This window comes from Rhinolophus sinicus, chromosome 16 (genome assembly GCF_057876585.1).
Source record: "Rhinolophus sinicus isolate RSI-liver-muscle chromosome 16, RSI-T2T, whole genome shotgun sequence".
Lineage (NCBI taxonomy): Eukaryota > Metazoa > Chordata > Mammalia > Chiroptera > Rhinolophidae > Rhinolophus > Rhinolophus sinicus.
This window is the reverse complement of record NC_142516.1, coordinates 12,212,997-12,235,850: the sequence shown is the minus strand read 5'-3', so window position 1 is coordinate 12,235,850 and position 22,854 is coordinate 12,212,997. Positions and strand designations below refer to the sequence as shown.

The 22,854-nt window shown below is 50.4% G+C and overlaps 1 protein-coding gene across 4 annotated transcripts in view; it reads left to right on the top strand.

The window, feature by feature from the left end:
- The first annotated feature begins 3,220 nt into the window (after positions 1-3,220).
- GSN (gelsolin) overlaps positions 3,221-22,854 on the top strand; it is a 52,427-nt gene continuing 32,793 nt past the window's right edge. The window contains exons 1-3 of one of the 4 annotated variants that reach the window (XM_019731226.3): positions 3,221-3,577; positions 6,021-6,120; positions 13,679-13,766. Coding sequence is in view for 1 of the 4 variants with exons in the window: in XM_019731223.3 (XP_019586782.1) it covers positions 17,995-18,036 (42 nt within the window). In the remaining 3 variants the exon portion in view is untranslated. Of the gene's footprint in view, positions 3,578-6,020; positions 6,121-13,678; positions 13,767-17,979; positions 18,037-22,854 lie in introns of those variants that run through there. The other 3 variants (XM_074330943.2, XM_074330944.2, XM_019731223.3) reach the window with 3 other exon arrangements.

Here is a 22,854-nt window from a genome sequence, read left to right as displayed (position 1 = left end):
CTGGCGCTAGCACACCACTGAAGGGACTCAGGCGGGAGCCAACCACAGACGCCTCCCGTCTTTCAGGCTCCTCTTCCTCCAGCTTCCACACTTTTGTTTATCCTGTGCCCTTAGCAGAGATGCTATCCCATTCCTCAACTTTATTCCTGTTCTTTCCATCCTTTCAAGGCTGACCGCATCCTTCCACACAGTAAAGCTGTCTTCTCTGCCTGGCTTCCCCTCCCCTTTTCCCTCCATCCACAGGTTACATTGGGAGCAGGCAGGTTTGTGCAGTGTGACCCTGGCCCTCTGGCTAGAGTCAGCTGGACCAAGGGTAGGCATCTGACCCAAGTTAGCATGTGGGTCACAGACAAAGACTCCAGCTCCCTGCTGGTAAAGCCATTTTTTGGAAAGCAGAGATGCTTGTCTGATGTCAGGCAGAACGATAATACGATGGACAGTGGTGAAAGATGATACTTTCCAGGTTTCCTTTAATAGTCAGGCCCTGCTTCTCGTCTGACTCTGAGGCCCAGCTGCATCCCTGCTCCTGGGGATATTCCAGGATCTCCTGAGAGCACCCCTTCAGTGAATCCTTGGCACTAAATCCCTGTCTTTTGCTCTGCTCCGGGGAACCTGCTATAAGGCATTCAATGCTCAGTAAATATTTACCCTAATAACTTATTTTTCTGAAGCTAGCTTCAGGAGAGGTCTGCATCCAGAAGAGCCCAATGGATCCAGAAGTCTCTTCTGGGCAGCCCAGCTTTCTCCTCTCTGAGCTTCTCCACACCCACCTAGCCATTTAATGAGGGTCTCACTAGCTTTGTCTGTGGAAGATGGCAGCCTTAGCTTTCAGAGATGACCAGTCCTCACAGGCCAAGTTAATTAGCCAAAATTGGTCTGTCCCAAACTCTCGTTACAAATTCCGATAGTTCAGCTTAGTTCTGGTGACCTCTCCTAATGCTGTCAACTGTGTTTGGGTAAGGGTTATAGTACAAACATGAGGGCCAAGTAAGGGCCACCCCCGTGGGTGGGGAGAGGCATTCTCAGAAGAGGGAGCAGGCACCCCCAAACTGTCTACTGCGTGGCCTGCGTGTAGCCTTTGTTTCCCCAATTCCTCACTCCTGGGGAGGAGGTGGTCTTCTGGCAAAAGCATACATCAGAATTCTTCCATGAGAGGAGACCCTTATCAGCATGAACAAGATGACATTCCCTCTGAAGGTCAGACCCAGGGCAAATAGGCCTCACTGAGGCCCAGACCCAATGAGAGAGGAGTACAAAAAGAGTCTAGAAAGAAATGAGAATAAGACACCAAGGCAGAGGGGACTTCTAAGCATCCATGAAAGACAGACTTGACCCTGACTGAAAAGTCAGGCCAAGACATATCTAGACCAGCTGTGAAATACATGTGTTGATGGACGCAAAGCAAAGCACTAGGAATTTGCTTAGCCCACCAGTGTAAGTATTGGTCAGCACCATCGTTGTCATCATTTTAAATTATGTCTGGTGACAGCTGAGGCTTATGGGCCTTTCCAGTACCAAACGAAGCAATCACAGGGTTATGTGTGCAAGCCTCGGCTTTCTTGCCCTCAGTTTCCCCATTTCTAAAATGAGGGGTTCGACCAGATGTTCTCCAGTGTTTCCTCCATCCCAATATGATAGTCCCCAGTTCTGTGGAGACACAGGTTCAGAAGTTTCCCTCTCTTTGTCTGAGAGAAGCTGCTGGGGTTGGAAATGATATGTTAGATAACTACAGGGGGCGTGTATGCCGCAGAATGTAATCAAAGAGCTCAGAGCCAAACGGTCTGCATTTCTGCTTTTCTCCCGACCTGCCCCACAGTGGGCCACAGGCAGCCTCTGGAAAAAGCAGGGAGTGGCGGAGAGAGGGCGTGAGCCTCCCTGGGGGGTGGGCACCCTGTTTCAGTTCTGAGAGAAAGTGGAACTAGGCAGAGTTTCCCAAGTCAGGAAGGGTGACAGAGTATGACACAGGACATTGAGCAAAGGTGAAGGGGCCAAAGACTCAGGCATGTGTGGTGTCACCTGTGGGGAACTTGGGAGAGCTACTTAACCTGTATGCTGTGGCCTCATCTGAAAACTGCATATTGTAATGCCTACTTTGTGAGTGCGTGGGGCGGGGGGCGTGAGGATGAAAGTCGGTAACACCTGGAAAGCCCAGAGCATGGCACGAGGTGTTTAAGAAATGGTTCCTGTCATTCCGAGTGTTGTACAAAGACGAGGCAGGAGGAAGAGCCAGGCTGGGATTCCCCAGGCCCAATGGTTCCCCTGGCTGCTACTCAATGGGAAAACCAGGAAAAACCAGGAAGTGAGTGCTATGCTCTTGGCTTCTCTGCTTTTCTGACTCTGCTCCCCAGCACCTGGCAATTATTGACTTGGTAGATTTCACCTTGTGTTAGAGGGAGATTTACCCAGCTGAACATGGGGCTGCCACCAGCATCTGTGCAGGGAATGGATATCCTGGCCACCTGGTCCAGTCTCCTGTTGTGAGTCCCCACTTGGGCCACAGAGCCGCTGTTAGAGTCCGGGAAACACATGTTTGCACCAGGTTGATTGGGAGGCTGGCCTAGGTCTCGCTCCATCACAAATTTTATTTCTCAAATGCATGTGAGATGCTGTTGAGATTTAAGTAAAATATTACTCTTGTTTACAGTGACCTTGCATTCATCTTTCTGACAATGTGGATTTGCTTGATCACCTAAATAATGATCTACCATCACACGTAAAAGAACTTCCATTTATAGAGAACCCACAATACCTGCCATTGTGCTAAGTCTCTCACTGAGTCTTCCCAACAGCCCCATGAAGACGCAATTATTATGGCCGTTTTACAGATGAGGAAATTGAGACTTTGATATGTCATTTGCCTGAAGTTGCAGGACTAGTAATGTCAGGGGTTCCAACCCAGGCGGTCTGACTGCAAAGTTCCTGCTTTAACACAGGACAGGGATGCCCTTGGGCATTTCTTGTTTCTTCATTTCAAATGAAGTTGGGAATCATCATTCCTTATTCCCCTCAGTGGGTCTAGGGGCTGCTTGCACACCTATTTCCCCTGCTTTTGCAGGAAGCCCATTGCACCCGCAGAGGGCTTTGCCTCCTGAAGTCGGAGGGTGTCACCGGAGCTGCAATCTGCCTCAGCTGGTCCCAGTGGAACGTGGCACTCAGCCTAACCAAACTGAGCTCTTCGGCCCCAGCCCAACCCAGGCGCTCGTCCCCTCCCCAGCAGGCTCCTGCAGTTCTCCTCTCCTTGCTCCGGGACTCAGTTTCCTAGCATAGAAAACAGGAAGCTTGATGCCTTCCTTGGGCAAGTAGCGAGGGGACTGGTAAAGTGACAGGCAGCGCACTGGAAGAAAGCTAGCCTGGAACCAGAGTCGCCATTCTCCCAGCAGCCCAGGGGAAGAGCAGGCGCTCCTCCCCGCCACCCGTTCCCCCTACGCCCCTATCCCGGCCGCCCCGCCCCGAGGGCGGCTCCGGCCCGCGCCCTGCCCACCCTGGCCGAGCCATCGCAGGGAGCCCGCCCAGCGGCCCGGAACCAGCTGAGCACCGCTGGACCCAGCAGCCGCCGTTGCCAGCGCCGCAGCAGCAGGTAGGGGAAGGGGTCGGCCACGACTTCGGACATCTGGGGATCCCGAGCATTTGGGCCCTTCTCCCCACTCGCGGTCCGAGCTCGCCAGCTCCTGGAGCTCGGCTCGGCAACGGGCGCATCGCTGTGGAAGGGCTTCCTCCTTCACCTCTGGAAGCTCGTCTTCCAGAGGACCAAGGAGGGCTGGATGGGGGGCTAGGGCAGAAGAGGACGGCCTGGCCCCCACCCACAGGCCCCGCTGTGCTGCCAGCATCCGAGCTAACCTTGACCCGCCCCCGCGGCTGGTGGAACTGGGCCCAGGGTTACCCCGGCACTCGGTGTGTCTGACCCGGACTTACAGGTGGTCGCCCGCCCGCGGTCTGGGCTCCGGCTCCACTGGGGAGTCTGCTCCACGGATTCTAGACTCCAGGCTAGTAATGCCTTTGCCTGCTCGCCCTGGGCGACGAGGAGCCGTCCACCTCCTTCCTCTTTCCGGACCCAGCACTGTTAGAAAGTTTTCCTTCTACTCTGAAATCTGCTTGCATTTGTCTCCTCCACCCTGCGGTGTTTGTCCCCTTCCCTGACTCACAGGCAAACTTCTTTCAGAGTTGAAGACAGTGATTGCAATCTCCCGTTTCTCTCCCCATCGTCCCCATCGTCTCTCCTGCCTGATCACCCCAGAACCTGATTACAGCAGTGTCCCCCTCATCCAGTGTGGGCTGGTTGCTCTGGGCCAGGCCCGAGGGCAAGTCTGAATCCTTGCAAGTGTTGGGTGGGCAGGGGACATCTTTCGTAGCCGCTCATCTGCCCAGACAGCTACCCTTTATCCTGCCTCCACACCTTCCTCAGAGCAGAGAGGAGAATCTTTAAAACACGCAGGACTCTAAACAGCGAAAAGCGGGCAGGGCTGTGCTGGGGGTAACGCGGGCTTTGTGGAAGCCACGGCCTCCGGGGAGATGCCTCCTGCCTTTGTTTGCCCTCAGGGGGCTTTTCTAAGACTTGATCCTGCGCATCCTGTTCTCCCAGGACCACATTTCTGACCAGGCACCATGACCTTTTGCTGCACTGCACTTTACAGTGACCATACGCAGCTTGCTGAAGTCTGACTGCACTCCACAACGGAGAGATCTGAAGGGTCCTGCGGATTTGTCACAGGCACAGTCAGTCACACTGAGGAAGGGCAGGGCTGGGGCCCAGTTCCAGTGGGCCCTCGGCAGACTCCTTTTATCTGGTGGGACCTGAGACCCCCCACACACACACTTGTGGGTGCTGGTTGGTGTCTTGGGGATGGGTGTTAGGGGAAGAGTCTTGGAACAGGAGGCAGGACAGAAAGGGGGACAGTGGGCATCTAGCTCCCTTGAAACTCCATTTTCCTTCCTGGGGCCTCACTGTTTGTAAATGCCAGGGAAATTGTAAATAGCTGGGGGGAGCTTGGGTTGGCACCAGAGTGAATTATTCAGCAGCAAAGAAGGTTTCCGTGTGAATCAGGGAAGGGAACTCCAGAATTTTCCATAGTCTTTTTTTTTTTTTCCCATAGTCTTTTTTTATTATGGACTAACACGAACTTGGGAAAGCAGGCAGCTCCCTGGAGGGGGGCTATGGGGGGGGGGTTGCCTCTCATGGCATTTCCTTCCTCCCTGCTTCTTTTGTTCAGCACTCTTTGGGGGCTAGTGCCTTGTCCTGTGATGGACCAAGGGCCCTCACTGGAGGACAAAGCTCTCTGTCCTCAAGATGCTTCCCATCTATAGGGTTTGACATAATTACGTGATACTGAGATATATACTTCAGCCTGTAAGAGTGGTGACTAAGTCTGTCTGGGCGACTCAGGCCTCAGAAATGAGTAACAGTTTCCCAGGAAATAGGATTGAGGTAAAAGACATACTAAAGAATTGGGAACAGCTTGTGCAAAGGCACTGAAATTTTCTGAGCAATCCACGTGGCTAGAGTGGTGGGAGTTGAGACTGTAAATGAAGATGCAACTAGATTGTAAACTAAGGGTTTGGACTTCATTTTAAAGGCAGTGAGGAGTTGAGAAAGGTTTCTGGCCAGGGCAATGATAAAAACTCTCAATCTGGGGGCTGGTGTAAGGGATGCATCAGAAAGGGCTAAACTGGAGGCGAGGGGGGAGGGGACCCCAAGGAGGCTGCCGCATGGTCAAGGGAAAGTGGTCAAGGGAAAGTGCGCATGGTCAAGGGAAAGTGCGTGTAGGTCTGCACCAGAGCAGTGGCCCTGCATGGGTGGCACGTTCTGGAAGCCCGACTGAAGATCTCAGAACCTGCTATAAATGTCATCTAAAAGCAGACAATAGTTTTATAGCTACTGGATAAAGCTGCTAAGTTATTTTGAGTTTTGCTGTGTTATTTTCTTCTTTTTATTACTTTTAAGGCAAAAAAATATTGTTAAAGATTCAAACATAGAGAAAAGTATAGAGTGACCTGAATCTCTCCAAACCTTATTTTTCCCCCAGAGTTGGCCACTGTCAACAGCTGTGTGTGTACTTGTGCCAAACTATTACAAGCAAGATCTGTTGATTGGACGCCTTCAAACTTCTCGGCCATCCAGTACAAGTAGGTCACTTCCCCGTACTTTGTGTGGGTAGTTTGGGTCTTTCATGAAAAGTTGCCAGGTCATAGAGATGATTTCTGTATGGTCTGTGGTCTTTGGCTGAGGCATTGGTCTCTGGTTTTCAAGAAAACTTGACAGCCTAAATCTACAGTCTCTGGGAGTATATATTTGCTTATTCGAGACTGCAGAACTGAGAAAAGTTAGAAGCACTGACTTGTGAATAGAGCTGTAGTCTTAATTCTTCTGAGTGACCTTGGGCAAGTCTCGGCTTTCTGGGCCTCAGTTTCCTCATCTGTAAAATGGGGGGATGTTGGTCTGCATGATAATCATAAAAAGCTATCTTTTAGTATATCAAGCACTGTAACATTAATTACTTCATTGATTCCTAACAACCATTCCTATAAGGTAGGTATTATTACCCCCTTTTACAGGCGAGGTAACTGAGGCATGGAGAGGCTAAATAATGTACCTCGAGTTGTGAAGCTATAGGTGATGGTGCCAGGATTCCAGAGGTCTGACTATATAGCTCTTAATGATTGCAAACATTCTCCTGAAGGGTCCGTCTAGTCCTGACGTGAGAACTGGTGGAAGAGTTCTGCTGTGGCTGTGACAATGGACATGAATCAGTGTGTACGGCTTGGGGAGCTTAGTCCTCCGCTGAGAGGCCTGAAGTGGCCTCGCAGGGCTGTTTGTAAACGCATACTTTTCTATGCTGTCACCAAGACTCCAGAGGGTAGGTCAGTTTTACCTCCATTTCGGAGAACACAAGACTTGCCCAAAGTCACTTAGTGAGATGGGGGCCCAGCCAGGACCAGTCCCCCTCCTTTCATCATTTAAGCCCATGTTCTGGAAAGCTTTCTAGGGAAGCCAGGAAAAGTGGGCACCCTCCTGTCCCATGGTTATTCCCTGAGAAAATACCGGCAGAAGCAGGAAAAAGCACGTCCCAGGAGTTATGTATTTTTGGGAGGGAGGGAAAGAAAAAGACCAATGTTTAGGCAGCTGGGGGACTTTAAGTAAAAATATCTTCTCCCTTTCAAGTAGTGAGCGTGTGTCAAATTTCAGCCTGATGTGGTTTGTGAGTTTGGAGACCAGAGGCAGGCTGGGTTCCTGCTGCTCTCCAGCTTCCCCTCCCCTTCCCACCCTGCCATATGCCTGGGACCACATCAGCAATTAAGGGCAGGGCAGAGAAAAGTGATGGGTGCAGTGGGCATCAGAGGCCCGGGCTTGGGTCCTGGGTTTGCCACTGACAAAGTACTGGGTGACTTATGCTAATGTGTGCCTTTCTCTGGGCCCCAGTGTCCACCCTGCACTAGGGGGGTCGACAGGATAATGTCAGGCTTTCCAGGTTCTGCTGGCCTTGTCACCGGGCTTTGTACTCAGTACAGGAACATGGGACCTGCGGCACAAAGTGAGCCCGTAGCAGCCATCCGTGTTTAAGTTACTTGTGCCAATGCCAGCTACAGCTTCAGCTACCGTTCATGAATTTGGTTTTTGTGGACTGAATTGGTTGCCCCATTTTGCAGATAAGGAAGTTGAGGCCTAGGATTCATTTATGTATCCTATTCTCTGTTCTACCAGCAATAAGAGTCATGGCCACCGTATGTAGCATGCTTACTGTGTGTGTTCGCCTTTTGTCTTCACCGTCTTGTTTAGTCTTTTAACAGCCCTGAGAGAGAAGATAATGACTCAGTTTTACAGTTGAGGTAACTGAGGTTTGGCCTAGAGACATGAAATGACTGACTTTCTCTTTGAGCCTCACAGTAGCCCTGAGGTTGTCATTATGGGCTTCATTTTATAGATGAGGAAATTGAGACCTGGAGATTTGAGCTCTCTTGCTCGGGGTCCCCAGGGGCCACATGTCCTGTTAGGTTCCTTCCCAGCCTCAGAAGGAGCCTCTACATCTCTTGTATTCAATGCTTAGACTAACGGATAACAGTTTTCTTCCTGGACTGTAAAGCATCCCTGAAATTTGCTCTTCCCAAGGGGACTCCAGAAATGGTTTGAGCTGTGGCATCTCTCAGGGAAGTCTGAGCAAGGCGCCACACCAGAGGGAGTGGACTCATTGATTCGGCTGACTGATTAAGCAAACAGCCTTATTACTTTCCACCTTCAGCAAGGATATCATCTGGGTCTGGCTTATTTGCCAAGCAAAGACTATATATATGGTATAGGTGAGCCTTCAGGGTGGGGCTTAGCCGTCATTTCCTTTCTATAGTGACTGTGGCCAGGTGGGCCCTTGGTGGGTACTCAGTAAATACTAGTTAATTTGGGGGCTCTGGCACAGTGCTATGGGTGGGCTACCCATAGGATATGGGGTACTTTTATTCTCCCGTCCTCCAAGGACTTTTTTTTTTTCTTTTTCTAATTTTAATAAATGTTTATGATAGGAAATTTAGCAAATAAAAGAAAGTATACAAAAATAAGAACTGTCCATAATTTTGCCAACCAGAGATAATCACTGCTAACATTTGGGTGCATTTCCTTCCTGATATTGTCAGCACTTTTTTTTTAACCCTCACATAATTGTGGTTATAACACATTTATAATTTTCTAGTCTGACTCTTTGTTTTTTCAACATTATAACATAAATATTTTCTCCTGTTATTCAGGACTCTAAATTTAATTTTCAAAAGAGTTTTTAAAGTGTACTATACCTAAGTAGATAAGTGCATGTTCTTTGCTATTTTAAATCTTTCGTTCCAAGGGGATTAAAGAAGTGAAATAATGCATTTTGTTTGTAAAAAACAAATTTTACTTTTTTATTGTGAAAATGATATATGCCCATCTGATTTTATCAACAGTGCTGCAGTGAATATCCTAATGCATAAATTATTATTCTTTCATTATTTCTTAGAGGGGTGCTCAACATTTGGAGTTTCTGGGCCAAAAATGACGTTTTACAACTTTTGCAACATTTTGCCAAATTGCTGCCCAGAAAGATTGCAGCAGTTCTTATTCCCACCAGCCATACCTGAGGGCGGTTGCCTTTAGCAGCATCGGAAGCTGGTCTATCAAAAGTCTAGCTGTTTTATTAAAAGGCTCAGGAATCATTTTCCCCAAACATCATACTTCGTTCATTCATTTCGCAAATACATTTGCACAGGTCAGCATCAGTAAAGGATGACGGTTAAGATCCCAGGCTTGAAGCGCTAGAGAGAAGCCGCTTCTCATTCTAGTTTCTGCTTTGTACTTGCCATATGACCTTGAGCTTATGCCAGCCAGGTCACTGCTCTGCCTCCACATGTAGGACAGAAGGGCTTGACTTTGTGTTCCCAGCCCTGAGACTTTGGTGTCACTATGGTGACTCTCAGCGGAAGGTCCCTCTCCTGACTGCCTTCATCTCAAAACAGTTTCCAGACTCCAACCTTTACAGTTGGACCTCGGGAATCACCTGGCCCCACCCCCTTACTTCCTGACCAGGAACACTTCACGCCCAGCGAGAACAAGTGAATTTCCTAAAGCACACAGCAAGGCCTCTGATTGCTACTCCACCATTTGTGAGACTTCAAAAGCACTCATCTAAACCAAAATTATTTCACTTATTATTAAACCTAAGGCCTGGGAAGATTGAGGAACTTGGCCATGGTCAGACCCCTAGTTTGTCCTGGCAGTGTGGTCTTGGGATAGTCAGTTCCCTTCCTCACCAGTTTCTCCCCACTGCAAAATGGGGAATGGCACCTTCTCTGGTTGGTCCCCTCAGGTCTACTTTTCTGCCAGTTGAAGGTTTAATTTCTAGGTCCAGTGGCAAGTTTTATTCTGTCAATTGTGCATCCTAAAGCGGCATGCTTTTTGAGGTCACTAGTGTAGTATGTTAGGTCAGAGACTTAATGTTACGATGTAAAGAAAGATGCCTTTGGACCCTTTCTCTCCTTGAGGACAGGGTTTGTTCACAATGTTGCAGTTGGACATAAGAGGTGTTCTAGAGCATCTCAAACTTTATCGGCACATGGATCACCTGGGAATTTTGTTAAAATGCAGATTCCAGTTCGGTAGGTCTGGGATGGGGTCTGAGACTGCATTTCTACTGAGCTCCCTGGTGAGGCTCACATTGCTGGTCCAGGGGCTATACTTTGCATAATAAGATTCTAAGTCCCTGTTCAGGGAGGGGCCAGACCAGGACCCCACATCTCTTAATGTCTTATCTCTGAGGTTCTTTCTACTCTTATCTCTGAGGTTCTTTCTACTCGTTGTATTTACCTCCTTTTCCACTGATCTAGCTATTTGGTCCACAGCTATGAGTTTCTAGAATCTGAACAGCCCTTGAAATATTTTGGTGCCTAATTGCAGAGCTACGTAGGACCCTCCTTTAGAAGAGAGTGACTCAATAGGAAGCCATCTGAAGGGGGAGAAATGCATCTGAAGGGCCCAGCATCTGGCTGAACCATTTCCACTCCAAGTTTTTCTACTTAAAATTATAAACTTTCTTTATCTACAGGCTGCAATCTACAGCCTGGGGAGGCCCCAGCCTGTTTTTTTATGCCTCCGAGCTAAGAATTTTTACATTTTTAAAAAGTTGTTAAAAAAAACACACACACACACAAAAACCCCACACCCAAAACCAAACAAGGAACAATATGCAAAAGAGAGGGTATGTGGCTTGCAGAGCCTAAAATATTTACTGTCTGGCCCTTTACAGTAAAAGTTTGCTGACCACTGATCTAGAGTAACCAAAGCTTTATGTTTTTCTCTGGTGAGCAGAAGCCTAGCCTTATAGCTTGAAATTTAGTGAGACCGAGCTATAGGGGTGAGGCAGACTGACTTGGTGGGAACTGCCCAGACAACTTAGCTGTGTGACCTTGAGCACATTACTTCACCTCTCTGAGCTTGTCTTTCCTTCACAAAATAGGAACAATGATAGCTGCTTGGCAGAGTTCTCGTGAGGATGAGAGATGATGTATATAAAATGCTTAGCACTTGGTAGGTGCTCAGAAAATAACTGTTGTCATTGAGGTGGCCGTTTGAACACTTCTGGCATTACTAGACGGATACCATGTTTCACCAACTCTGAAGGTCGTCCCAGTAAGCTGGGAAACAGTCTTTTAGGAGAAAAACACCTCTGTTCCAGCTGCCCCCGCCCCCCCAACCCCTGGGTCAGAAAGCTCCTCTTCAGCCCAGTAGACAGATAGGGTTCTGGTGACTTTTACACTTCACTAACGGTGAGCTCTCTACCCGAAGGCCAGCCTTTCCCCTGGTGGGCAGCTCTGACTATTGAAGTGCTTATTCTCCCTCTGCTTTAAGATATAATTCGGCAAACAGGCACCTAGTGAGCCTGGGCTGGGATGAGTGCTGGGAGGACCCGCCTCTCTTTATGGCTCCATCTGGGGCGTGTCGGAGATAGACTAGAGTCAGTGGTTTGTGGACTTGTTTTTAAGCCACTTCAGCTTTCAAATCCAAGATGGAAAACAGACCAACTTGGAGTTAGCTGGGGCTAATTCTAAACCAGCCCAGTTTGAAACGGTGGAGCTCCCAAGGTCCAAATCCTGGAAAAGAGTGTAATGCCCTTTCCGCCCATAGATGGCAGCACCTGCACTCTCAGCTGGCTCTGTGCTGTGAGCCTGTGCACACACGTGAGTCACTAATTTCTTTCTTTGGTGAATCGTGAGCTGTGGTTGCCACAGCCCTAGGCTAGGCATTAGCATACACTGGAGCAGGTCTCAGCCTTGGAAACAGCCTCAAAGGGGAAGGAAGGTTAGAGAAGATTTCCTGGAGGAAAGCTGAACTTGATCATGAGAGGAAGGAGGAAAGAAGAACAGGAGTGAAAGAGAGTTCTGAAACAAGAGGAAGCAGTCTATGCAAAGATTATCCAAGGACTTAAGGAACAGATTACAGCTGTGTCTGGCTGGAGTCTGGAGGGTGTGGGTGGAAGAGAGGAACTGGTGAGGGCTGAGGCTTTATGATTTGATGAGGGCAGATCATGAAAGGTGTTGAAAAGTTCGTTAAGGATCTTGGACTTTTTATCTAGGGGCCAAAGGGGAGCCGTACATACAAAAGCCACCTCTGCTTTGATCTGTCCCATGGAACCAGGAAGTCTTGGTGGAACTCTCTGGGGAAGGCCTACAGAGGTGGCACTTAACACCAGGTGCTAAGGCCCAGATACGTGCCCAGCCTCTTTCCAGATCCCCTGCTGTGCACTCGTGCCACTCACAGTGCCGAAATCCACCAGGAATGGCTGGGTCATGTACTGGCAGCTGAGAACAGGGCTCATTTATGTCTGAATCTCAGCAGCCTACAGGACCCCACTGCATTTGGGAACCTGGACTCTCTGGCTTGGAGAAGCTGGTTTGGGCAGAAATTTTCCAGTGTAGGCTGGAGCCAGCTTACCGAGCTGTCCCCAGATGTAGATGACTGGGGCTCCGTAGCGCGAGGAAGGGGAAAGATCCAGGTTGTCTCTGAAAGGTGTGTGTGGGGGTGGGTGGGGGCTGGAAGACGGGGCTGCACAATCTTGGCCGAGGTAGGCCAGCCCTTCATTCAGTCATCTAGTATACACCTGCTGGTCTGCTGTACGTCAGGTCATGTGCCAGGGCCGCAGCTTCAGAGGCAGAGCAGTCTGGTGGAGCTCAGTCTGATGGGAGAGAAAGACCTGTCACCAGAGAATGATAATACGCTCCTGCAAGAATAGAGCAATGCTTAGGTATAGAGGTGGGATTATGGCATGTAAACAGCTTGGCTGCAGAACTACAGGATGAGAAAGATATAACTTCTAGAAAAAGACTTAGGGATTTAATTACTAATCAGAGTAATATATGCACTGTTCAAAACCCTTGACATATTTTATCTCATTTAATCCTCATAATGACTCTATGGTGTGAGTTCTAACATAACCCCTCTTTTACAGAGAAGGAAACTGAGACTCAGAGAAGTGCAGTAACTTGGTCAAGTTACATAGTTAACTGAAGGACCATTTTGTCTAACTCCAGAACCCCGAACCACAGCTCTGAAGTGGATTGTACGCTGAATTCAGTCATGCAGTGGCGTTACCTTAAATGCTAATGGGATTTTAGGCTGAATTAATAGAGGGATGATATCTAGAATGATGGAGGTGAGAGTTCTGCTTGCCCTGCCTGCTCTGGATGGAACTCATCTGAATGTCTAATTCTGGGTCTTGTTTTGTCAGGAGGGACAGGGTTCATTTGGAGTAGATCAGGTAAGGCAGTGAGGGAACTGGATACCCTGGTCTCAGGAAGAGCTGGAGGAAAAGGGGGTGTATAACTTGCAGAAGACTTAAGGGGCCCAAGATCACTGTTTTGAAGTCTTCAAGGAGCCGTTGGGAAACAGGGTGACTGACCTGTTTTGGCTGACTGCAGAGGGCAGAGCTAGGACCAGCATGTATAAGGCATAGAGAAAGATTTTAACACATCTTAACGACAATATTTTTAACCATCCAAACTCTCCAACAGAAGGTCTTGAAGCCTTGGTAGGAAGTGAGTATCCCTTTGTTGGAGGCATGCAAGTAGGGGCCATGTGACCTTGGTAGTGGGGGCTGGGGAGGAGTGGAAGCTTTTGATTTGACCAGATGACCTTGAGCCCTTGACACTGAGAGTCTTGGCTCTTTATTTACAGGTGGTGCTGATACCTATTCTTACAGCTTCTGCCTTGGACCCAGCACCTCCATCCGTAACAGCCCTCTTCAGCCTGACAGCCTTGAAAGGTAAGTAGAGTAGAACAGACATCTCACGTCCTCCTAAACCCGCTCTGGCTGCCCAGGGGAGTCTGGAAGGGACAGCGGAAGCAGCCACTGGTTGCCACAGTTGATTCAAAGGTAGTTTCTGAGGTTTTTCTAGTAAAGCTCAGGGTACTATCTGCCTGTTACCTCATTTGTTTCTCACCCTCCCTTGAGAGGGAGGCCAGGTGAGGGTGATCCTGTGGGGAAGAGGCAAGGACTGGGCTGGGTGCCAGGGTGCCTGGGCCCCCACCTAGCTGTGCTGCATGCTGGCTGAGTGGCTATAGGACAGTTGCATTCCCTCTCAACGTCTCTGTTAGCTGTTCTGTAAGAGGGTGGCGTCTGCCAGGAGGAGGTGCAGGAATTCTCCCTGAAGGCTTTGGAGAGGTGAGAAAAGCTGGGGAGTGGGGCCCAGTGTCTGGCTTGTTGACTATAGGAGGAGTGCCTGGCAGTGTGAGTCACGGGGAAGGTGGATGAGTCATACCACCTGGGGAAGGCTGGCAGGGTGGGGCCCACCTGACTATCAGATTCACAGGTGACCTGACTTGCAGGGGTAGGGTGCAGAGTCCTGGGTTGCAAGCAGGAGACCTGGGTTACGTCCCAGCTTGGGCCTTGGTTTCTCTGCCTATAAAATAGGTGCGTTGGTCTCCCCCGCACCCATCTAACAAGTTGTCGTGAGGACGACACAAGCTCGCAGATGCCAAAGGACTCTGTGAGCTGTAAAACAGGAAGGATCACTGCCAGGGGACTAACCCAACTTCCAACGCCAACACAGAAGTGACTTTCTAATTAACAGCAACTGTGCGGAGAGCCTGGAAAACACCCCTCCAGCTCATGACATCACCTTTGGTTGCCAAAAGGAGAAGGGGCCAAATGCCTACAGGGCTTACTCATCCTCCATGGCCCAGCTGACTTCCAGGGGGTGATACCGACCACAGCCAGAGATGTTCCCCTTTCCCAAAGCTTAGATCTGACGGTCTCCAGAATGCTTTGTCCTCAAAACCAGGATTCCTAGGAGGCCCACCAGGCCGAGAGGGGTTTATCCCACTTTAGCCACAGCCCGAGGGTTCTGACAAAGGGGTAGCCCTGATGCTGCCCAGGGAGGAGGGATGGGGGCTGGTCTCGGTTCTGAAGCTCCAGCTTTTGAGACTGAGGGAGCCCTGACCACTCCAACTCCTAAAGCCGAATTACCTCAATGATTTGTCACCAAAAAGGGTGTTAGGCTCTGTTCGTGTTTTTAGTAACAACGACACAGGGACCTGTCTCCTGCTTTCCATGCTTGTGTAGACCCTGCAGGGCCAGGCTGGCTCAGGCCCAGCTGAGGACCTGTTAAGTAAGCTTAGCTTGCTCAAACCCTGCACTGCTCTTCCCCACCCTGCACTGTGCCCCCTCCGCTGAATTTGGGCTTAGCCAAGGAGGCCCCACTGAGCTCCTGCTTGTCAAAATCCGGGGCATTTCCTCAGGTCTCCATGTACCGCCTCTCTGGAGCATCAGATACCTTCTCCTTCTAGAAGCTCTCTCTCCTTTTTGCTTCTGGGAGCCTGTACCATCCAGTTTATCTCCTGCTTCCCTGACCTTCTTTGGGCCCTGGTTTTTTGCCTCTAATGTTCACGAGGATTCTGACCACCTTCTTGTCTTGAGTTACATATAGACTCATTACATACACTCGTTCATTCATTCGTTCATTGGTTGGTTGGTTGGTTCATTCATTCATTCATTCATTCATTCGTGGGTGCATTCACTTGACAGATATTTAAGCCCTGAACTGGGTGTTGGACAACAAGGTTTTCCTGTTTCTCATGGTCTTATTGTCCTGGGTCTTACAGTAAGTCATTACATACATAAAAATCCATTATTTCTAAAGCTTTAAAGGGAATAACCAGGGTTGTGAGAGCATATGGGATTGGGTGGGTATGATGGGATTCTGTCTGGACAGATGAAGGAGGGCTCCCGGAAAAAACCCAGACCTGAACAGGGAACAAAAGGAGCTGGGAAGGGAGCCATCAGGCAGAGGGAACAGCATGGGCGAGGCTTGGAGGCAGGACATTGCGTGCAGAGTTGTTGAGGAACTAAAAGAAGGGAGCGTCATGGGAAAAGGGACTGGAGACCATGTAGCACCTCAGTCATGCAAGCCCTTGGGAGCCTTGATTAGAGTTTCAATTTTATTCTAGGCCACTGGGGAACTACTGGAAGTTTTAAAGTAGGGGAGAGATTTGCCCAGATTTCATTATTAGAACCCTTGAAAGAGATAGACCCCACCCCCACACTGATTAGCCCCAGGGGTGTAATTTTTGGTTGTTCCACACCGTGGCACCCTCACGCTGTGCCTCAGTACAAGGCTTGGTCTTGGGGAGTCCTGAGAAATGTGCACTTCCCAGCATTCTCTGGGCTCCTTGAATTTTTTTTCATCAGACTTGCCCTGCCCTTGGGGATCCAGAATTGTGGTGGCTGAGCCCAGAGTGCATTGTGTTCAGTGCCAGGGGCTCCTGGAGCCAGGGAGACATTTTCCTCCTCTGAGTCAAGCACTAGGGTAAGAGGGCACGTGGGGCATTCCAGACAAGGGAAGTCGCATGTGCCAAGGCTTGGCCACCTGGAGCTGCTGTGCTTGGGGACTAGTGAGCAGTGCAGCTAGAGCGGGAGTGTGGCGCTGAGGTGAGGAGTGGCAGGATGTGACGGGGAGAGCAGGACTGGGAGAGGCACTGAATGCCAGGATTCGAGCCTCTGGGTGCCAGGGAGCTATGGACAGGTCTTGAGCAGAGGAGTGGCTTCATTGATGGGATTTGAGAGGGGAGGGTCGATTGGAGGGCACAACGCTATAAGCTGGTTGGATAGAGTGAGTATTACTGGGTCTCTCCTACCCTCCTACACACACACACACACACACACACACACACACACACACACACACACGGTAAAATACTCCGTGCCCCTTTCTGTCCCCAGCCCTTGTAGAGTTATTCCCCATTGGTTGGCTCACATGAGCCACCCAGCGCTGTTTCACTGCAGCCCTGGGGTTTGGTTATACCCTGGGCTCCAGAGGGAGATGGGTCTAAGCCAAAGCATCACTCTGGGACTGACTTGCTATGCACCCCTCGACACATCCCTTAACCCCTCTCAGCCTCAATATCCTCATCTGTGAAATGGGGGTGATCATAGGGTTGTCGAGGCTTAAGTGATGAGGAGGTAAAGCGCTAAGCATATCTCTGGGGCATTGGTATGCACGGTTACTTTTATTTCCCTGTTGGTTGGTAACGTCTCAGGGCCCAGTCCATGTCCTACTCTGCCTCTTGGGGAGTCTTATCAGCAGCCATAAATCTGTAATACGAACTGAAACGAAGGTGTTCCCAGCAGCCCTAACGGAGACCTCTAGTGGGACTCTGAGGGGTTTGGAAATGCTTTTAAATTTCCCCCACTGGGGCCTGGCACAGGGCTGGGCGCGGAGGGCTAGATGAGATCTAATTTGTCTCGTTAGCTCCAGCGCCCAGCACAAGACTGGCCTCTCATTGTTCTCATAAACACTGAACAAAACAATTGAAAATTGAAAAAAAGTCATAGACCTTGGGCATCATCTCGCCAGCACCTTCATCTTATGGCTGAGGAATCTGGCGCCCAGAGAGGGTTAGTGACTCGTCCAAGGTCACACAGCTCTTGGTGGCAGGGCTTGGACCTGTTCATTTCTCTCTGGCTCAAATGTTTATCGCAATTATAATTTTTTAAATGCTGATAATTAAAATTGCAGTCAACTGGGGGAGAGGTAACAATGGAATGGGTGTTCTGGGTGTAGGGGCTCCCCCCCCAGACAATTCCAGAGACCATCCTGGTTACAAAGGCCCTAAGGGTGTCATCCAACCTCGCTAATTTACATTGCGGGGGACCGAGGCCCAGAGAGAGGTAATGGCTCACTCAGGGTCCCCAGAGAGGGAAGCAGAAAAGCAGTCACAGGACCCACTTTCAGTCTGTGGGCCATTGCCCACAGACGCACTGTCTCATGCTTAGAGAAGGAAGTAGAGCATGAACGATGGTTTCCTGCGGAAGTTTTGGTTTTTCATTGTGTCAAGGAGAAGGACCATTTCCAGAACTGTGCGTCCCATGTGATGTCTGTGGAGTTGGGCCTGGCACAGCTATTTCAGACTAAGCCACAAGGGCCTATTTATAGGCCGTGTGATTAGATCGATGCGGCCAGGAGAGGCCTATCTGCCTTCTGCCCAGCCCAGCTATGGCTGAGGAAGAGGCCCTTGGGGGCAATTCTGACTCGTGGGTGAGTAGCAAGGGATCTGGGGTGGTCCCTGAAGTCTGCTCAGAGGGGGGCCTCCAAGAGGCCTCAGGGGAAGGCCCAGGCCTGACTCCATTGGTTTAGCCATCAGCCGAACCCTCTGCAGAGATGCAACCAGTCCCCATCCTATTCTCTCCCTTCTTAAAAATCCTCCGCTGCCTCAGATCGGTCCAGGACTCCGAGCAGTTAGGCCCCTCCCTCACCTGCATGTCTAAGTCTCCACCCGGGCACACCTCTCCAGTGTTTGCATTTCCCTGACCCTTTGCTTTTGCTGTTCCCTCCACCTGACTGGCCTGTTTCCAGTTCCCCAAAGACAAACCTCCATTCATCCTTCAAGGCTCTGCTCAAATGCTCCTCCTTTGGGGCTTGTCAGGTCCTGGGTGCTCCCTGCTTTGCGCTCCCTCTGCCCAGAGCCACTTGAGTGATTACCTGAATTTACGTGTATCACCCACTGGCTCAGGAAGTCCTGAGGCAGGACCTGACACAGAGGAAGAAAAAGAGAAAGTCATTTATGGTCGAGCACCTTCTGTGGCCGTTCACCTTACATGTTTGTTGAGATATGATCTGCATGCCACTATACAGAGTAGGTATGTTTTAAAGGTGTGTAGGAGTGAGCGGAAGACTTCCAAGTCAGATAGCTCTAGATTCAGACTCTGCCTATACTTCCTAACAGTGCAACTTTGGGCTGAACTTCTCTGAGCCTCAGTTTCCCCATCTGTAAAATGGGAATAAGGTTACCTGTGGGTTTTGGGGAAGCATTGTCAACAAGACAAAGCTTATAAGTACTTACGTCACCTGGTCCATATGAGCTTCTGTGGACAATACTGGTGTTGTTTACAGGTGGGAAAACAGGCTCAGTACAGAGAAGTGCTTTCTCTAGGGCCCTCACAAGTCAGTGGCCAAGAAGGGAGACTAAGTCTTGGTCCTGGCCTCCAACTCCACCCTGTGTTCTCTTCCCTCACTCCTAGCGCCCTGGGCCTATTCTGTTCCACAGATCAGAGAAGCTTTGTTTGGGGATTGTTTTTCCTAAGAAGTTTCCTCTGTGGCGCTACTGAATGACTCAGAGCCCTGAGTCACCTGGGGGCTGATGGCCAAGGAGGAGTGGGAGGGAGGAGGAGGGAATGGAGAGAAGGGACAAGGAGGGGTCCCAGTGCCAGCCGTGGCTTTTCCACTGCTTGATCAACTAGACCTGACACATCGCCTGTCCTGCTTGGCCTCAGTTTCCCCAAAAGTGAAAGGGGATGTTGGGCTATGATAAGTGATTTCCAGTCCAGGCTGAGCCTCAGAATCCCAGGTTCCCGGGCCCCACCCAACCTACAGACTCAGAGGCTGGGCGTGGGGCCTGGGAATCCACGTTTTCTGGACGCCCCCCAGGTGATTTTGTTATGTTATGCACCTGGTCTGCAGAGGTGTTTGGGAACCATGCCACTCAAGGCTCCTCCCGCTGGGCCTCAGTGGCTTCTCAGCCTGTGCTTGATGATGGTGTCCACTGACTCCCAGGGAATCACTTCTCTTGCTGAATGCTTGGGCAGCGTGGTGCATGGGAAGTTCAGAGGCTTTTTTGTTTCTTTTTTTTCAACCAGCCTTATTGAAATGCAATTTACATAAGTTGTCGAAGTAAATTTACATGTTATTTACATACATATAATTCACCTGGTTTACTTAATTCAGTAACTTTTAATAAATTTGCAGAGTTATACCGTCATTTCCACAATCTAGTTTGAGAACATTTTCATCACCCCTAAAAGATGCCTGTGCCTGCTGGCTGGCAATCTCCACACCCACCCCGTGGCCCACCACGATTCTGCTGTCTCTGGATGCCCAGGCTGTGTGCACCTCCCAGCTTCATCCATGCTGGCTGTGCGAGTTCATGCACATTGTTGGCCCTCTCTGGGCCTGGGATTTCTCCTCTGGAAGAGAGGGGACAGTCATAGCCTTCTTATAGCTCATTGTTTGAATTTCACAAATGTGATAGAATGTCTGATGCATAGTAGGAGCTGGGGAATTGGGGGCCTGGCATGCAGTACACGGGCCATAGTACAGATACCTGGGCACAGTTTTAACAATACCAGCCAACATTTGCAGACTCACTCTGTGCCAGGCACTGGGCTAAGAGCCTTAAATGCATTATCTCTTTTAATTCTCACAACAACTCTTATTAGGTGAGTGTTAATACCATTTCTGTTTTATAGCTGGAGAAACTGAGGCATTGAAAAGGGAGGTAACTTTTCCCTGGTAACGGTGGGTAGGGTTGGGAGTCTGTCCCAGAGCTTGCCCTCCTTAACCATTACGATACAGATGGCCACCAAGGCATGAGGGACACTGTTCATGGGCCCAGGACAAGGTTGATGGCACACACTTTCCAGGGATAGGACCTGACTCAGTGGGCATGGGTCTCAAAAGATGGTATGTAGTACAGAGTGCATCATGCAACAGATATGACGTGGTGCGCGGAGCACGATCCAGGTGTACGGTGTCCATGGGCCGCAACGTGGAACGTGCATCAGGGTACACACACGACAAGGTGTGAGGAACACAGGGCGTGGCATATGTGATGCTGGTACAAAGTATATGACGTGGGGACATGGTACCCAGGGTATAAAGATTCAGCATAGGGGCCCAGAGGACCCTTTTCATGTCAGTGCCTGGGGCCCCAGCATGCAGCAGCAGGAGCCAATTTTCTCTTCTCACAAAGGCCAGTCTGTGTTTTGCCTCCTCCTCCTCCGTTTCTGTGGGTGCCAAAGAGTGGGCATATCCCAGAGGAGTGGGGCCCAGAGTAGCCCCCAGGCCCCCACCAGCTCAGACAGGGGTCAAGGCCTGGGGCCAAGTCCATGGCTCAGGAAGAGCCTGCTAGGCCCCCAGCTCCAGTCTTAGAGGCAGCTGGAAGCGCCAGCACTGGCTGGCCTGAGCTGGGTAATTTTCCTGTAAGCCATCCTCCCTCCGGCTCCCCTCCCTGGCTGCCCCTGCTGGCTGCCAGCGGCTGCATTCCAGAGCGTGGAGGAGAGAAAGCTTAGGGGAGAGAATCAGCACTGCTGCGGGGGTGGAGGTGCAGAGAGGAGGCAGCAGTAAGCAGGCTGGCAGACTGGCGCTTCCTGGCCCCTGACAGTCCCTTATCTTGTCTCATCTGCACAAGAGCCCCCGATTGCCTCATATGAGACTGAGGCTCAGAGAGGCCAAGTGCTTGCCCAAGGTCATACTGAGTCAGAGACAGAGCTGAGGCTAGACCCCAGCTATCCCTGAGGCAAGAAATTGAGGACGTATACAAACAAGGTTAGATGGCACAGACGTTGGTGGTGGAGGTCGGCAAGTGATGAGGCTGCAAGCACACGTGGGCACCAGATCACAGAGGGCCTCAGGTGCCAAGCTGCTTTCAGTCTGCACTGGGGGCCGTGGAAGGGTCTTGAGTAGGGAATGATGCAATCTCTGGATAATGGGACAGTTGAAGTTAGTGAGGAAGCTGGTGCAGTGGTTCCAGAGGAAAGATGGGGACCCTGAACCAGGATAGTGGTTGGTTTGTGGGGGTGGGAAGTGAGTGTGAAGCAGGAGTGGCTGGGTTTGAGCATCTCGGCTCTGGCCTCAGCCCTTACATACTATATCCTGGTGGGAGGATTCTGATTAGGCCCTGCCTCTAAGAGTGTCCCAGAGGGTTCTGGAAGCCCCCAGAGGGTCAGGCACCTGGAAGATGATGCCGGTGACTGGTGTCTGGAGGGAGGTGAGGTCAGGAGCAAACCTGGGGAGGGAAGACCTACTGGAACCCATCGTTCTGGAGCCCTACTGTGTGCCTACTATGTGCTGGATCATGTTTAATTCTTCCAGCTGGTTACGATTGTCCTCTGAGCTGGGAAAGGAACAAAAGCATTCCAGTACCATACCTCTGTTTATGCTGAAGAGGGGAAAGTACTTTTAAAAACCAATTAAAAGGATTAGTAATAATAAAAACATCTTTGAATCTCTGGATGTTCTATTGTAGTTTAGAGTTTGAGGTTCATTGCAAAGACTCTCCAATCATGCCATAGCATTTGGAGTTTTTCCATAATTGATTTTTACTGGTATCAAGTTCTGGCAAGCCTGTGACACAGTCTGGCCATTCCATACCCAAGGACACAGGCTCAGAGAGGTTGAGTCACTTACCCAGGTAGTAGGTGGCAGGGCTGGGATCAGAGCCCTTGTTGTTTTGGGTGAAGGCAGACCCGAGGAGAGGCGTCATCAGGAGAGACTCGTGGAGGGGGTGAAGGCAAGTTAGGCTCCTTAGGTGCTGGCTCGAGGCCCTCTCCTGAGATGCCTCCCCATCCCTGGCACCAGCCACCACCCTGGGTTTCAGGGCCTTGGCTGGGACCCTCCAACTCTCCCCTCCTTCGGATGAAGGGACAGAGAGGTAGAGGTCAAGGGTGGGTGTAGGGGCCCGTGAGCTGGATGTGTGCAGGGCCTGGACATGTGCTAGGGCTCGTCTTTGGATGTTACAGTAATTGAGTGCTGGCTGTGTGCCAAGCACCGTGCCTGGGCTCCTTCAGCCCTCCCAGGCACCCCACAAGGCAGGGACCCTCACCCCATTCTACAGAGGAGGAAAGTGAAGTGCCACAGGAGGGCCACTCGCCCAGTTCCCCCCACCTCCCCATGGTAGGGATTTGAGCTCTGTCCAAAATCACCCCACACATTCCTTGTATTCTCTTGGCCGGGAGGTCACGCACCCCTCACCCATTCTCGGCATCCTGAGCTCACCAGCCTCAGCTCCTGCTCCTGACCAAAGGAAACTGGCATTTTTGAACATCTGTTTTATGCCAGGCATGGTCCGAGGATCTTCCA